Source organism: Doryrhamphus excisus, linkage group LG17 (genome assembly GCF_037039965.1).
Source record: "Doryrhamphus excisus strain RoL-2023G ecotype Guam linkage group LG17, RoL_Dexc_Guam_v1.1, whole genome shotgun sequence".
NCBI classification, from domain to species: domain Eukaryota; kingdom Metazoa; phylum Chordata; class Actinopteri; order Syngnathiformes; family Syngnathidae; genus Doryrhamphus; species Doryrhamphus excisus.
Window position 1 is genome coordinate 6,409,606 of NC_136373.1, and position 17,914 is coordinate 6,427,519.

General features: G+C 39.4%; 1 protein-coding gene across 1 annotated transcript; it reads right to left on the reverse strand.

Annotated features, from left to right (window-relative positions):
- Positions 1 to 302: 302 nt before the first annotated feature.
- krt8 (keratin 8) lies at positions 303 to 6,505 on the reverse strand. The gene is made up of 8 exons (XM_058084290.2): positions 5,990 to 6,505; positions 4,072 to 4,280; positions 3,811 to 3,871; positions 2,425 to 2,520; positions 2,167 to 2,331; positions 1,964 to 2,089; positions 1,619 to 1,883; positions 303 to 839 (listed from the first exon to the last, which is right to left on the reverse strand). The coding sequence occupies exons 1-8, from the start codon at positions 6,383 to 6,385 to the stop codon at positions 622 to 624; spliced, it is 1,536 nt and encodes a 511-aa protein (XP_057940273.2). The 5' UTR covers positions 6,386 to 6,505; the 3' UTR covers positions 303 to 621.
- Positions 6,506 to 17,914: the final 11,409 nt, after the last annotated feature.

Sequence of the window (17,914 nt, forward strand, 5' to 3'; positions counted from 1 at the left end):
CAGCTTTTCCAATTGCTGGCATCACTCATGCAGCCGCACCATGCCCAACTGACAAGTCACAACCTTGTTACTCAAATGTGTACTCAAACGTAAACAAAAACAGTATGTTTTTTTCAGACACATTTTTATTTGGTGTGGTAGCAAAAACAGCACCTCAGGACAACACTATCGTCAGGTGGGTGCTCTCCGGTTACAGGACATGCACGGGCGGCGGGAACGGCGGGGTGGGGGGCATGCACTACCTACTGCAACAGGAGTTTGATAGACATTAGTTAGACCATGGACACTTCAATACGTTCACATTCCTTCGACAACGCCACTGTTCACCACGAGGAATAGGAGGGCAGGAGTCCTTCACTGAGTGGAGTAGCTTTATGTTCAAATTTCGGAGTTGCCTTCACTTCAACGTCACTTTCCAGAGACAGATATCAGACATACACAATAGATTCTTTGGTCCCTTTCATGTAATTGGTAGTATATTTTATTGTTTATTATGTGACTGACAAGCTTCAAACATGTTAATGACAAAAAAAAAGATGTTAAGTGTGTGTGGGGGCGGGCTTGAAGTGTAAAAACTACCAAAGAAGGGCAAAACTAAAAAGGAGCACATATGAAACTAGCTCAATCCTCGATGACTTCAGAGGACTCGGACACCACTCGGCCATCCTTGGTCTCAATCATCTTAATGACCACGTTCTTCTTGCTCTGGGTGCTGGTGCTGTAGCTGCTACCGCTGCTACCGCTGAAACCGCCCAGGCCGCTGCCATAGCCGCTGCCGCCGTAGCCGCTGGAGTAGGTGCTGGAGTAGCTGCTCTTCAAGTCCATGGGGACGTAGCTCGCTGGGGAACCAAAACAACATGTACACTTTTAGCAGCGGTAAAATGTAATCATAAATCTGTATTATTTTTTATCTGAAATTGACATTATTCAGCTATACGTATGTACTGTGTACGTGTGTACGTGATCCTTGAGACTTTATTCTTTAATTATTTTAATGAGGTGCGTGAAGTTGGCGATTCATGCAAATGGCAACTGATGGGAAATCCTTTTTGACTGTATTTTTGGTAATGGTAATGTTTTTATTTCATTTGAACATGCATCAGATTACAATTGAATGCATCACATAATCAGTTCACAGTTCCACATGTCCAAAAGGAGTAGGAAGAAGCAAAGCTTATTAAATCCTACCCCTCCATCTGGTACTTTTACAATCAGTAATTGTTACATTTGTTCACTTCCTGCTTTCCTAATATAAAAAAATATTTTATTAATTTGTATTATTTTTATTTTATTTAATTTGTATTATTTTTATTTTATTTTATTTTTATTTTTTAATTTTTTGTCATGTCTTAAATTTTAATTATTTAATGACATTTTTAGGGAATTGGTTATTTTTAGCAAGTTGAAGTATTTGTGATTTTAGAAATAAGGAGTTAGTATGTTCTCTGTAGGCGGCATTATGAATTATCCTTACTGACCTTTTTTGCAGTACATTTAGCGAGTGAAGAATGCTTTTATAGTTATTAGCCCAGTTTTTTCTCAAAAGAACTGCGTTCAGTACTACAAGCAGTTTTCCAACTGGCTTCATTGCTCATTAAGATTTGGAGGGGAGACTTACTGCTTTGTTTGGAAATGTTGATGGACTTGATGCCATTGGCCAGTCTGTCCTCCTCGCCCTCCAGCAGCTTCCTGTAAGTGGCGATCTCGATGTCCAGAGCCAGCTTGACATTCATCAGGTCTTGGTACTCGCGGATCTGGCGGGCCATGTCCTGCTTGGCTCTCTGCAGTGCCTCCTCCAGGTCCCTGATGCGGGACTTGGCGTCCTTCACCGCCAGCTCGCCGCGCTCTTCTGCCTCGGCAATCTGAGCCTCCAGGTTGGCGCGCTGGACGAAAGTAACATCAAATATGAACGCGCTTTCTCTGCATGATTTGGCATGAAGGCGGGACTTTTCTATTTCAATACCTGTCCCTTCACTGCATCAATCTCGGATGTCAGCCTCTGGATCATGCGGTTAAGGTCTGCAATTTCCGTCCTGGTCGCCCTCAGGTCATCTCCATATCTGTTGGCGGATGTCTGCATCTCCTCAAACTTGAAGAACATAATCAAAACAATCACTATATGCACATAAACATAATTTCTTTCAAACGTTCTTTTTCTTTTTTTACCTTGGTCTTGTACCAGGTCTCTGCCTCAGCCCGGGTGCGGTTGGCGATGTCCTCATACTGAGCCTTCACTTCTGCTACGATGGCGTCCATGTCTAAGTTGCGGCTGTTGTCCATCTCCACAATGACCGACGTGTCCTTGATCTGGCTCTGGAGCTCACGCAGTTCCTACACAAGACACCGAAAAATGTAATCTTAATTACAGCCTTCTAAGAAGTACTACACTATACAGTGCTACTATAACATTACACATGTTTATACCTCCTCATAGATGGACCTGAGGAAGTTGATCTCATCTGTCAGACTCTCCAACTTAGCCTCCAGCTCGACCTTATTCATGTAGGCCTCGTCAACATCCTGGAGACAAAAAAAGACACGCCAATGTTTTATGTGTCGAATATTCAAGAAGAACAGCAAAATTTGCTGAGTTTTTCGAGGTATAAGTCTTTTTATCCCAAAAAACAACAAAGTGTTTACATTATTAGAGCCATCTAGACATGATATAACACTACATACTGGATTTGTATGTTAGTTCTATGCTTAGAAATTGGAAATAAATACCTTAAATGTGCACATTTTTGGACTAATATTAGGCTTTAGACAACCACAAAGCAGCGATCATTTGTAAATGAATTAATGTTTGAAAATTTCTGGTTTATTTTTACTTTTAAAAATGCAAAAAGCAACATATACATATGAAAAGTAATGAAAAGTATGTATTTCCATATTTTGACCAACAAAACATTTTTGGGGGGGTTGTTTTTGGCCATTCCAGTCAAAACAATCTACAGTCAAAACAATTTTGGACTAATATTAGGCTTTAGACAACCACAAAGCAGCGATCATTTGTAAATGAATTCATGTTTGAAAATGTTTCTTTTCTTTTTTTTACTTTTTAAAATGCAAAAAGCAACATATATATATGAAAAGTTAATGAAAAGTGTGTATTCCCATATTTTGACCAACAAAACATTTTTCAGGGGGTGTTTTTGGCCATTGCAGTCAAAACAATCTACTGTCAAAACAATTTTGGACTAATATTAGGCTTTAGACAACCACAAAGTGGTGATCATTTGTAAATGAATTAATGTTTGAAATTTTTTTTTTTGTACTTTTTAAAATGCAAAAAGCAACATATATATATGAAAAGTTAATGAAAATTATGTATTTCCATATTTTGACCAACAAAACATTTTTTGGGGGGGTTGTTTTTGGCCATTCCAGTCAAAACAATCTACAGTCAAAACAATTTTGGACTAATATTAGGCTTTAGACAACCACAAAGCAGCGATCATTTGTAAATGAATTCATGTTTGAAAATGTTTCTTTTCTTTTTTTTACTTTTTAAAATGCAAAAAGCAACATATATATATGAAAAGTTAATGAAAAGTGTGTATTCCCATATTTTGACCAACAAAACATTTTTTGGGGGGTGTTTTTGGCCATTCCAGTCAAAACAATCCATAGTATTTCCAAACAAAAACAACATTGTGTCTTGATTGTATATATTGTGTTTAATATTTCATTATAATTTTCATTATATTATATATTTCATAATATTTCACTAATATTTCATATTAGAGGTTCTTTGGGGTTCTAATGTATAAAAAGTGGTGTGAGAATTGAATTTAATGAAATGTTGCTGACCTTCTTGATGAGGACAAAGTCGTTCTCACACTCTGTACGCTTGTTGATCTCATCTTCATACCTGGAGGACAAACAAAAGTGTGTCATACACCAATGTAACACCAGGGGGTGCAAGTCCTCCATCCCTAAAGGTTGGTTTTTCTCCCTTGGGAGACCTCAGCTGGTTAGTGGAAACAAATGAAGTGTTTGCAATGCAGACATGCAGAGGCCCGCATGCGATGTGCGGACTATACTTCCATTAATACAACCATATGTGCTCACTTGTTCTTGAAGTCCTCCACCAGGCCTTGCATGTTATGCAGGTCAGCCTCCAGCTTCATTTTGTCATTGCCCAAGCTGTCCAGCTGTCTGCGTAGGTTGCTGATGTAGGCCTCAAACATGGCGTCGATGTTGGAGCGGGTGGTGGTCTGACCCTGCAACAGGTTCCACTTGGTCTCTAGCATTTTGTTCTGCTGCTCCAGGAAGCGCACCTATAGGGATAACAGCAAAAGTTTGTGTTATTTGGTTAGATTTTTTGTGTAGTACTCATGCAATAATACCCATGCATGTATGTACTCTATGGACAGAAATACAAATATATGCAGTATATTTTCCCTTCCTTTACTGCTCAGTGGTTTACCAGTCTAAAATCAATTTTAACATATACGTTTGATTATTAATACAAGAAATAAACCATCTATCCATTTTCCATCCAGGGTATGCTGGAGCCTATCCCAGCTGTCTTCCGGCGAGAGGCGGGGTGCACCCTGGACTGGTGGCCAGCCAATCAAAGGGCTCATATAGACAAACAACCATTCACACTCACATTCATACCTATGAATATAACTATATATACGGTGCCTCTCGTCCAAAGTCAGCTGGGATAGGCTCCAGCATACCTCTGTGTGTATAAAATGAATGTCTTTCAAATTTGCAAATAAAAATATGGAATAATGGCATACGATTGACTGGCAACCATTCCAGGAGGTACCCCGCTTCTTTCCGGAAGTCAGCTGGGATAGGCTCCAGCGTGCCCGCAACCCTTGGCATGGAAGATGGGTGGAATTATAGAATAAACATGGGTTCTGGGTCTTTTTGTATATGTGTTAATATATTATGTTATTTTACAAATGGGCTTTGTACATTGTTCCAAATATATATATATAAATATGAATATATGGGGTGGGGTTGTGGCGTGGGAGTGTCAACCTGGCCATGTCTCCTGTTCGCCTTCTACAGTCATTGTTGATCTTATCTGTCTGCTTTGGAACTTTGCTGGCTTGCCTGTGCCTTTTTAGAAAGGAAGGCCTTGACGTAGAACATGCATCCTGACAGGAGACGAAAGGGAGGTGGGCCATGGAGGTGGGTCATAGGTTGTTGGGTTTGGGTAAGGGGGGTGTGGAGGGAGAGAGAGAGAGAGAGAATATGGTGGAAAAAGCTGGTGATGGAGGAACAGAGCGTGTTAACCCTTCTCCTCTTGTGCCTTCCTGTTTTTGTAAATGGAGACTTTTGCTAAGGCGCATGCAGATGGGAAAGAACAGGGGGTGGGGGGTGAGGGGACAGAGCAAAGTTTCATCTGCAGGCAGATAGAAAGGGGGGGTAAATATTTAACCAAGTTAGAGGTGTGACAGCATAAGGGACATGTTATAAGATCTCACTGTTATTTGCTTATAAATATTATTTAATTGAAAAAAAAACAACAAGGAAGTTGAAGCTCTCTGCACCAAACAGCTGCTCTTGAGCGAACATGAAACCAGCAGCCTTTTGAAATATTAACTCAGGCCTTATAAGAGCACGCTTGAGATAAAATGAAGCATTTCAGTGCTCCAAAGGTCAGAGTGGGTTGGTGGGGGTGGGGGCGGCAATAAGAAAGAACCCCACCCCTGCTAAAAGGGAGGAAACCAGTCCCAAGGTAACTTGTGCTGTGGCCTGACACACCCTTTGCTATCTTGCTCTCTCTCTTTTGTGTCCTTTTTTCCTGTACATCACAAACAAGCCGCCTGGGGTGGGAAGATGGGGCGGCCTGGGGGGGGGGGGGGGGGGGGGGGTTGGAGTTCACCATTAAAGTAAATGCAAATGGTGTCGTTTGTTGTGAACTTGCTTAACAAGGTTACATTGAAGTACATCACGTTTATTGCATTCAACATGCCCGAAAAGGAGTAGGAAGAAGCATAGCTTAAGTGTGCATCACTGGTCTTACCTTGTCAATGAATGAGGCAAAGCGGTTGTTGAGGGTCTTGATCTGCTCCTTCTCCTGGGTGCGGACAGCCTGGATGGTGGGGTCGATGGCCAGGTTCAGTGGGGCCAGCAAGCTCTTGTTGACAGTCACGGCGGTGATGGGGGCCTGGCCCATTCCCATGGAGCCCCCCATACCCATGCCCATACCCATGCTGGAGCCCAGGCCGTAGGCGCTGGAGCTGGAGATGCCCATGCCCATGCCAAAGCCCCTGCTGCCGCTCCCACCATAGGAACTCTTGACAGTGTAGCTCTTACGGGAGCCGATGCCTCCCGATCCGGCGTAGGAGTTGCTGCTGAAGTTCCTGGGGCCGCTGGAGCTCTTCACGCTGTACGTGGTGGTCTTGTAACTGGATGCCATGGTGAGATCTTGAGGTGGTTCTTTGCTTTTGTGCTGGATGAAGATGTTTTTTTGGCAAGGCAGGCAGGCAGGCCGGCAGAGGGAAGAGAGACCAGAGTGGATAGGAAGAGTTTGCACTAGTGAGGAGTTTTAAAGCGCTTGTTGCTTTATGGGAGGAGACTGTGCTGCACTGCTATTGGCTGCAGACCTGAGCAAAGGCCTGGAGGCCGGGCTGTAATATTACACTCCTATGACACATTGTCAGCCACTGAAAACCATTACCTGACCTTCCTGCAGGCCTCCATGTTGTTACGGAAAACTTTTTTGGAGGCTTTGCTGCTTACTACTGTACTGTGAACAATGTTGTCAAGGCTGGTCTGCTATCAGTTCAGAGAGGCATGTGTGTGTGTGTGCGTTATGCAACTCTTATGGGAAACACACATAAAAAAGACACATTTGACCCCAATGACAAAAAAAATTCAGCTTATGCTTTAGGACGGCTGTGGACATAACGTTGATCTTTCACACTGCACTGAGCCAACCGAGCCGACATGCCGTGGCTAAGATCATGTGACAAAAAGGTTCCCCTCTCATTCAGTGTGGAAGTGGTAAGTTTGCTTCTTAGTCCTCCCTCTCCTCTCCTTTTCAAATATGTTCGTATGGCTAAGATCATGTGACAAAAAGGTTCCCCTCTCATTCAGTGTGGAAGTGGTAAGTTTGTTTCTTTGTCCTACCTCTCCTCTCCTTTTGAAATATGTTCGTATGGCTAAGATCATGTGACAAAAAGGTTCCCCTCTCATTCAGTGTGGAAGTGGTAAGTTTGTTTCTTTGTCCTACCTCTCCTCTCCTTTTGAAATATGTTCGTATGGCTAAGATCATGTGACAAAAAGGTTCCCCGCTCATTCAGTGTGGAAGTGGTAAGTTTGCTTCTTTGTCCTACCTCCCCTGTCTTTTTGAAATATGTTCGTATGGCTAAGATCATGTGACAAAAAGGTTCCCCTCTCATTCAGTGTGGAAGTGGTAAGTTTGCTTCTTTGTCCTACCTCCCCTGTCCTTTTGAAATATGTTCGTATGGCTAAGATCATGTGACAAAAAGGTTCCCCTCTCATTCAGTGTGGAAGTGGTACGTTTGCTTCATTGTCCTACCTCCCCTCTCCTTTTGAAATATGTTCGTATGGCTAAGATCATGTGACAAAAAGGTTCCCCTCTCATTCAGTGTGGAAGTGGTAAGTTTACTTCTTTGTCCTACCTCTCTGTCCTTTTGAAATATGTTCATATGGCTAAGATCATGTGACAAAAGGTTCCCCTCCCATTCAGTGTGGAAGTGGTAAGTTTGCTTCTTTGTCCTACCTCCCCTGTCCTTTTGAAATATGTTTGTATGGCTAAGATCATGTGACAAAAAGGTTCCCCTCTCATTCAGTGTGGAAGTGGTAAGTTTGCTTCTTTGTCCTACATTCCCCTCTCCTTTTGAAATATGTTCGTATGGCTAAGCTCATGTGACAAAAGGTTCCCCTCTAATTCAGTGTGGAAGTGGTAAGTTTGCTTCGTTGTCCTACCTCCCCTCTCCTTTTGAAATATGTTCGTATGGCTAAGATCATGTGACAAAAAGGTTCCCCTCTCATTCAGTGTGGAAGTGGTAAGTTTACTTCTTTGTCCTACCTCTCTGTCCTTTTGAAATATGTTCATATGGCTAAGATCATGTGACAAAAGGTTCCCCTCCCATTCAGTGTGGAAGTGGTAAGTTTGCTTCTTTGTCCTACCTCCCCTGTCCTTTTGAAATATGTTTGTATGGCTAAGATCATGTGACAGAAAGGTTCCCCTCTCATTCAGTGTGGAAGTGGTAAGTTTGCTTCTTTGTCCTACATTCCCCTCTCCTTTTGAAATATGTTCGTATGGCTAAGCTCATGTGACAAAAGGTTCCCCTCTCATTCAGTGTGGAAGTGGTAAGTTTGCTTCGTTGTCCTACCTCCCCTCTCCTTTTGAAATATGTTCGTATGGCTAAGATCATGTGACAAAAAGGTTCCCCTCTCATTCAGTGTGGAAGTGGTAAGTTTGCTTCATTGTCCTACCTCCCCTCTCCTTTTGAAATATGTTCGTATGGCTAAGATCATGTGACAAAATGGTTCCCCTCTCATTCAGTGTGGAAGTGGTAAGTTTGCCTCTTTGTCCTACCTCCCCTCTCCTTTTGAAATATGTTCGTATGGCTAAGATCATGTGACAAAAAGGTTCCCCTCTCATTCAGTGTGGAAGTGGTAAGTTTGCTTCTTTGTCCTACCTCCCCTCTCCGTTTGAAATATGTTCGTAAGTTTACAAAAAAGTAAATTAGAGTTAGCTAGGTAGCTTGCTTTGCTAGGGGCAGCCATCTTTTGTACCTGCAGCGATGTGTAAAAGTGACTATTAGAGTGTTAGCTGAAGTCTACAGGGATGTCATATTCATTCATTTTCAACGCTTATCCTTACAAGAGTTGCGGGGGGTGCTGGAGCCTATCCCAGCTGTCTTCGGGCGAGAGGCGGGGTACACCCTGGACTGGTGGCCAGCCAATCACAGGGCACATTTGGAGTCGCCAATTAACCTAGCACGTTTTTGGAATGTGGGAGGAAGCTGGAGTCCCCGGAGAAAACCCACGCATGCACGGGGAGAACATGCAAACTCCACACAGAGATGGCCGAAGGTGGAATTGAACTTGGGTCTCTTAGCTGTGAGTCCTGCGTGTTAAACACTCGTACACCGTGCAGCCATGGTTGTAATAATGTACACTTATAATGTATAATGTAACTAAAAAAGTCATAAATTTTCAATGAAAATATTCAATTGATTAATATTGACGGCAACAAAGAAAAGCTAAACAATAGCTCAGGTGCTCGTTAAATTGAGATCTAGGGTTATTACCACTTTTCATGATGTGTTTCACCATTCCTAAAGCATTACAAAGACCCTTCCAAAATGCGGGCATACTGTATTTGCAGCGATGACGTCGATTGATGTGGAAGATTAAGAGCGGCTTTTGATAAAAGTTGACCCAAGAGTGGACTTGTTGACTTTGGCTCGTCAAATAACATCCATCACAGCTCAGGTATCACTTGATGTTGGCACTATTTGGGAGCTTTAGAGCTGGAGATTCTCAATCAAAGACTGAGCTGTACGCTTTCTAGCAGCTGGTTTTCATTATGATTGGACCTGGACTATGTTAGGCTTAACATAAAGCAATTTAGCATGGACCCTTTTATATAGATGATATCCTACTGTTTGTTATCGGTGCCAATTTACACTACAGTCGCATGTATCCAATATAACATACAGCATGTGGTTGCCATAGCAATGACATATAATTGAAGAAAAGTACTGATAAATAACATAAATACATTAAATTCCTAGAGATGTAATCTAAAAAGGTATTTTTCCAAGAAAATTATGAATGTTAATGTTATGTTAAACTATCTGAGAGAACATATTATTCAATTATGGTAATGGTAATGGTTTTATTTTATTTGAACATGCATCAGATTACAATTGAATGCATCACATAATCAGTTCACAGTTCCACATGTCCAAAAGGAGTAGGAAGAAGCAAAGCTTATTAAATCCTACCTCGCCATCTGGTACTTTTACAATCAGTAACTGTTATATTTGTTCACTTCCTGCTTTCCTAATATAATGAAAAAATATTGTATTATTTTTTATTATTTTTATTTTATTTTATTTTTTCGTTTTTTATTTTTACATTTGTTCATGTCCTGCTTTTCATAATACAGTTTAAGGTCTTTTTTTGTTGTTTTTTTTAGAATTTTTTTTTTTTATTAAAGTTGAGCATTACTATCTTTGTTTATTTTTAGGCCATTTAAGTAAGCACTTCTAGTAAATGGATTGCATTCGATGGTGCTGCCCTATTCATCATTCTTGCATGCTGATATCACTCATAACTTCCAGCAATGTAACTTCACTTTTTTTTTCCTCACTAGGCTGCGATCCACCAAGACCCAACCCCGCCCAGCATTCTCTCCTCCTTCCTCCCTCCCTCCCTTGTCCCTCGCTATGGTGACTCACGCCTTAACATTAACCAGTCCAAACCCCAACACCAAAAACCTCTCCTCCTCCATCGATTCTTTTTCATTTCTTCCTTCTCCTTTTCCCGCCATTGGCACTTCTCCCGTATCATCGTCATGGAAATGTACTAAAATAAAACTCCCATCCTCCCGTTTAGACCGCAGCAGATGCCAGCCAGAGCAGAGGCATTCGACATAAGGCCGCTAAGCAAAAGACGGGCTCTGACCCAAAGTCTAAAAAGAACAAGTGACAATATTGCTGCCGTGTTGTGAATGTGACAAAACCAACATAACAGCAGAGCAGACATTAAGATTGCATTATAATCATGTGGCTGGTTGATTCAAATCTACAGAAACGGGAACTTTTAGAAGTGCTTGGAAGGATTTCACCAATTCTGAGCGTGAGTCATCATGTGGTTGACTGTGGAACATTGATTCACGAGAAATCGAAAGTCTAGTACCCCCCCCAAATGGCTCACCAACCACCCCATCTTAAGGGACTCAGTACTCAGTGTACATACAGTATGGCAACAGGGGTGTGACGAGATCTCGCAAGATTACTGTGAGAATATTTCTCAGCTGTCTCGAGGTTAACAGGAACTATGGCATCGCTACTGTGAATGATAATAATACACGTAATACGGAAGTGGATTGGCAGGATTGGAACTGCATGTTAAGTGCTTTACGTACACTATAAACCTTGCAATCCAACCTACAATATCTCAGCGTTTCCAGCGTCATTGATGGGAGCATTTTTCAATCCGAGTTTATTTTCAAGTGGAAATACAGTTAACACTTTTATGTTACCTTATCACTTTTCCATGTAGTAAAAACTCATATATGGAATACAGGAAGTGAATAAATGTACTGCAACAGATAGGATGTAGGATTTAATAAAACGTTGGTTCTTCCTACTCCTTTTTAGACATGTGGAACTGTGATTGGAATCACGTGAAGTATTTCATTGTACCTTGTATGCATGTTCAAATGAAATAAAAGCATTACCATTAGCAATTAATTAATTCTACATTTGATTAAACTTACTTAAGATTTGTCAGATCAAAACACAATCGCTGCATTTGACCATCAAAAAAACGTGATTCCGACCTACTTCTCAGTAGCGTACTCTAAGCATCATGAAAACTGTAGTTCTTTTAGAGTAAACCTAAAGCTAATGTACAGCAATCTGCAATATATTTACATAACTACACATTAGCATAAATGTTAGTAATAGCAGTTACAACTGCCGTTATTGTTTTTACTTTTGTTACCATAATAGAAACATCCAAAGGAGCCAATGCAGGAATGTATTATTACTAGGGCTGTCAATCAATTTAAATATTTGATCGTGATTAATCACATTCAGGCCATAGTTAACTCAAAATTAATCACATTTAATCGCAGATAGAAATATGTTTTTTATCTATAATAAATAAGGGAAATCTCTTTGTGGTCAACGATTTGATGTGCAAGTACAAGATTTTATTTTATTTTTTCAGAAAAATATGCCCACATGATTACAGCGCTTGCTATTTTTGTGGAATTGCTACTAAAATCTTGCGCAAACACATAGTGTGACATGTCACAAGGCGTGCGACCTCAGCTCTCATCATCTGAACCATGATTAAACATCGCAAACACTTCACCGTGTGTGTATTTTGAGGTCAAGAGAACAGGTCACACCCACTAACACTCAAACTCAGCACTTACAAACACACACACACAATGACAACTTGCAACATAGTTTGTGGACAGAGGTATGATCTTTGGGATGTCTACTATGGATTTTTAGCGACTAAAGGTTCACATGGAGTATGTGCGTACGGGCATGTGTCCTGTTATATATTCCACATGGCTGGCTTGACCTCAGTCGCAAGAAATATCAGCCTACTTTACTTGTGAGTAGACAGATAATACACAATCATGCTGCAAAGAGCATGCCGCTGGTGCTGTGCCATTGTGTTTTGAAAACCGACATGAGCCGGCATACCTATAGCCATGATTTCATGCATCTTTAGAGGCATCGTTGTACCTCAAAAAGTACAAAAGGTATGAATACTCAACAGTTCCTTATTTCTGCACAGTTACAATGTTGTGTGATGGAAGCTGGTGAAAAAGAACAATGGCCGTGTTGGAAACATTATTTGTTTAATACTAAGCAACGTGTTCATGTGGGAATTTACTTAGTAGGAAATGGGACAAAAAGTCAAGCACATAAAAACTGGAGACTGGACTATTGAGCAATATATTGCCAGACCATGGCACCAACAAAAATAAAAAACACCCATAATAGCAGAAGCAATTTAACCCTAAAATATGTTTATGTAGCATATCACCATTATTGTTGGCAACTCATACATACTGGCTTAAATAGATGGGATTTTCTCTTGGGTTTTTTTAACAACCATTTTTCAAGTTATCAATAACATCAGGTTGTCCGGCAGGCTTTCCTGTCAGGATACACAGTAATCACGATGCACATAACGAGCCTTTGTGTTTTTTAAGACCCCATTGTGTTGTGTGTGTGCGTGTATGAACATTATACAACATTAAGTTGTGTAAGAAATGAAAGCACCCTCCCTCTTAGATGGCACTGAGCTGTTTTACTACGCTTTCCTCCAGAACAGCGAGTTCCTTGAAAGTTCTGGAAAAATATGATTGGAAAACATATTTTCTAAAATATTTGAGATGGCTATGTGGAGATGTTGCAGGAAGACGGACGCATTTTTACGCCCTCTTTCTAAACCAGGGGTCTCAAACATGCGGCCCGCGGGCCAAATGTGGCCCGCAGGACACTAGTTTGAGGCCCCCGCCTTGATATGAAAGTTTAATGTTAGTGCGGCTCGCGCAAGTTTGATATGGATGCTGGTATCATGTACCCAGAAAAAATTATTACGTTTGATTAATGTTCATGTTAAAGGTTAAATAACTGTTAATAGTTATCCTCCCTATCCGTGTGGAAGTGGTAAGTTTTGGGCTATTTAAGTTTAAAGGAAATAACTTGAAGGCTACCGTTTAGGTCACTAGCTCTCTAGTTTGCGAGTTAGCATGTGTCTCAAGACCCTGCAGTTGCGCAATATGTTGTAAATAAAAAGAGTATAAATGTGACTATAGTCGTGTTTTGTCATGTCTACAGGGCTCTGAAAATGCTTTGTTCATTTTAATCAAATTTTAATTATTTTAATTTAAAAAATAATTTGTCTACCCACCAACTATATGTGGTTTCTTAAGTTTTTATTATTTGCTGTTTTATTATTATTATATTTATTTATTACTGATTGATTGATTTTCTTTATTCTTGATCTTATTTTGTGTAGAAAAATAAAAAGTAAGATATTTGAGAACAGTGGAATGTTTTATCAGAGCTTTTCTTGTAGAAAATCGGAACCAAAGCAAAGTTTATTCATTTTTCTGTTTTTAATAAATGCGTTTTTTGGTTTTTTTTTTGGAAAACCTGATGCGGCCCAGCCTTGCCCAGACCCTAGCTCCAATGGCCCCCAGGTAAATTGAGTTTGAGACCCCTGCTCTAAACATTCAATCATGAATCCTAACAATGAGAACCAGTTGGAGTTGATATGTGTATGATTTGTAGACGAACTTTATGTGGTAGACTGTGGAGGCTTACAGACAATATGACACATTTTATTTGAAAAGTTGGCTAAAGTGATTCATTTTAGGCGTGACACGGTCCTACGAGGAATTCAAAGTATGAAACTGTCTTCCAAATGTGCAACGTAATCCTGAAGTCCATTATCAGACATAAGATTGTTGAACTGCCAATAACCTTGTATTATTGCATAATTATGTTCTTCACTTAAGGTTGTTTCATTATTTTAATGCAATAATAATATTAAATAAATAAATTAAAAAAAATACAAAAAAAAAAAATGAAAAGAAAAAAAAAACATAAATAAATAAATAAATATTCTTTAAAATTTCATAAATGACAACTACTAACCCATGACTTCAGAGTATTAGTAGTATTTCTGCACCAATACAGAAAGGAAGTCACTGCTGCTGTCATTGTGTTGTTATTAACCGTGGCCTACAATTACTGCTGAGGAATGGTAGGCACGTTTATAATAATACATCAGGGTAATCCTGCAGGTCTCAAGAAGCTTTTACTGCAGCAGGTTTGATTTCTATGCTATAGGACCAAGTGGTACGTATTTAGAAACTGTATGAAATGTAGTAAAGTGAATTAATCCGTACTGGGGTCAAGAGTTCCACATCACAAAAGTTACTACATTAGAGTTACTATCATTTCACACTCAATATGTCAACTTCCGGTTCTATGGTTATTATCACATTTTTACATTCATTCATTTTCTACTGCTTATCCTCATGAGGGTCAAGGAGGATGCTGGAGCTTATCCCAGCTGTCTTCAGGCAAGAGGCAGGTTATACCCTGGACTGGTCGCCAGCCAATCACAGGGCACATATAGACAAACAACCATTCACACTCACATTCATACCTATGGACAATTCTGAGTCATGCTAATTAACCTAGCATGTTTTTGGAATGTGAGAGGAAACCGGAGTACCCGGAGAAAACCCACGCATGCACGGGGAGAACATGCAAACTCCACACAGAGATGGCCGAGGGTGGAATTGAACTCGGGTCTTCTAGCTGTGAGGCCTGCACGCTAACCACTTGTCCGCTGTGCAGCCCCACATGTTTACAATCACTATTATGTCACAAAATTGAAACATTTTGACATGTTACAGTATATGCTATGCTATACTACACTAAAAGATACGATATATTCCAATGACCATCCATTAATTATTAATGGACAGTTACATCTCTTTTTTTTTTTTTTTTACAAATCACATTGTTCTTTTTCAACCACCAGACTCACTTCTGACATCGAGTCACGTACTCAAAGGGAAACCACAACCGCATGGAGTGTGGCTCTGTTTGTCGTCGTCACCATGGCAGCAAAAGGCGTTGAAAAGGAAGTCACTTTTAACCCTTTAGCAGGGTCGTCTAGCCGTATGTTTAAAAAAAAAATGAAAAATTTTCAAGCACATATATGAAATACAACTTCATCACATGGATGTTACTTTTCACACTTTTGCCACACAGTCATGATTCATGCCAGGCCGTGTCCTTACTTTGCTTAGTAAGAAGGAAACACAGCAAAGATGGACAAAAATGAAGCACCAACTAAAACTTCCATCTATTTTGAACCACAGCATTCCCTGCCTTATTCAACAAACTACGTAAATACATTAATTATAAACTGTGCGTCCCATGCGTTTCCCTCCCGTGATCCCTCCTCCCCTGCCTAGCACATCTGACTTTACCCACCCACAATCGCTATGGCAACGGGGATTCACCACAGCGCTACACCAGAGAGCCATATGTATGCAACTACTGTTGACTTAGAGCGGTGTCACCATGGATACGGACATACACAGTGAAGCTTGACTTATGCGGCACGATGGAGATTTGCTGTGGCTAATGCAGATTAATATTGTGATGGCTTGTGTTCCCCTTTGGCACTTCTTCTGTGGTGAGGAATGTCTGTGCTCTAACCCAAACAGACCCTCGGGGCTGCAGAACAATACGAAGACAAATAAACACCACAGAAAATGGGAAGTCTATGCATGTGTTGATTTTTCCTTTCCCGACCTGAGTGTAAAAGTAAGTGCCGAAATGTGTTACCAATTTTTGTCTTTTCGATAAATCTCCTTAAGGCTGGAACTATTTTAGCACAGAACTCCATTGTGTTTCATCAGCTCCCGTAGCGGTAGCGACAATGCTATATATAAGTACAGTGGAATGTTAGAAAACTGAGTCATGCTTTGCTTTGCTCTTGCATTTTAGACAGTAACAAACATTCAACTTATTGTATTTCAGCTTCTACTAGACTACTTCCAAATGAAGGGGAGGTGTTGGAGGGTGGGATACGGTCACTTCAGGGTCAGTGCTGGTGTAAAAATGACAAAACAAGCATGTCATTTTAAACATTTGATACACAAGCAGCATCCATTGAAATGTGACGAGAAAACAAAAGGACAAAAAAAAAATCCCCAGTTTATAAGCTGAGTTGGAGACGATTTACTGGAAAGCGGGATTTATCCCACCTGGAGCTTATGACGTTCAACCAAAAACATGAAAGAAAAAAACATGTCCGACAATAACTAGTGTGTTTTTTGTAGATTTTTTGCTTTGAAATGTGAGATCAAATTTAATCCGACTTGCTGGCAGGCATAGGCGAAGACAGCTATTTGGGGGGGAGGAGGGGGGGCTCATTTATATTATTATCAAACATACAGTATATTTATTAGTATGTGGTGATACAGGCAGAAGTATCTATACTTGTAATATTAGTCACATATTAGTCATTGTATTTGAGTATTGGACAGTTTACTTTACCAATGCCTACTTTGTTTTTTTTTTTTTTATATATTCAGGTCCATTGTGTTGAGCTGTTTTTAAACTTCAAAATGATTCATAAAAGATACGTACACTTACTGTAGATAAAACCTCTTTGTATCTGAGAATTAATCACAAGTTAACTATGGAAAAAAATACAATTATTTGTGATTAAATATTTTAATTATATATATATATAAACTCTACCTCATTTATATTATTATCAAACATACAGTATATATTTTAGTACGTGGTGATACAGGCAGAAGTATCTTTATTTGTAATATTAGTCACATTTGTATTTGAGTAGTGGACAGTTTTTACTTTACCAATGCCTACTTTGTTTTTTTTATACATTCAGGTCCATTGTGTTGAGCTGTTTTTAAACTTCAAAATGATTCATCAAAGATACGTACACTTATTGTAGATAAGCTCTTTCTATCTGTGATTAATCACAAGTTAACTATGGACAAAAATACAATTATTTGTGATTCAATATTTTAATTATATATATATATATATATATAAACTCCACCTTATTTATATTATTATCAAACATACAGTATATATTTTAGTATGTGGTGATACAAGCAGAAGTATCTTTATTTGTAATATTAGTCACAATTGTATTTGAGTAGTGGACAGTTTGCTTTACCAATGCCTACTTTGTTTTTTTTATACATTCAGGTCCATTGTGTTGAGCTGTTTTTAAACTTCAAAATGATTCATCAAAGATACGTACACTTACTGTAGATTAAAAAAACCTCTTTCTATCTGTGATTAATCACAAGTTAACTATGGACAAAAAATACAATTAATCATGATTAAATATTTTAATTATATATATATATATATCCACTCCACCTCATTTATATTATTATCAAAGTACATACAGTATATATTTTATTATTTTTACATAATATTTTGAAGATTATTTATATGATTAATATGGGTTTTTACTTCAAGTTTATTTAAAATTTAAAATATATGAAAATGTGAAAATTTGTCAAGAAAAAAAATCAGTATATCAGGGTCGGCTAATCATATTTATCACAAAAAAATTGACTTCCCATTAATGCAGCACAGTATAAATACAGTATTGCTAAAAACAGAGTACCATA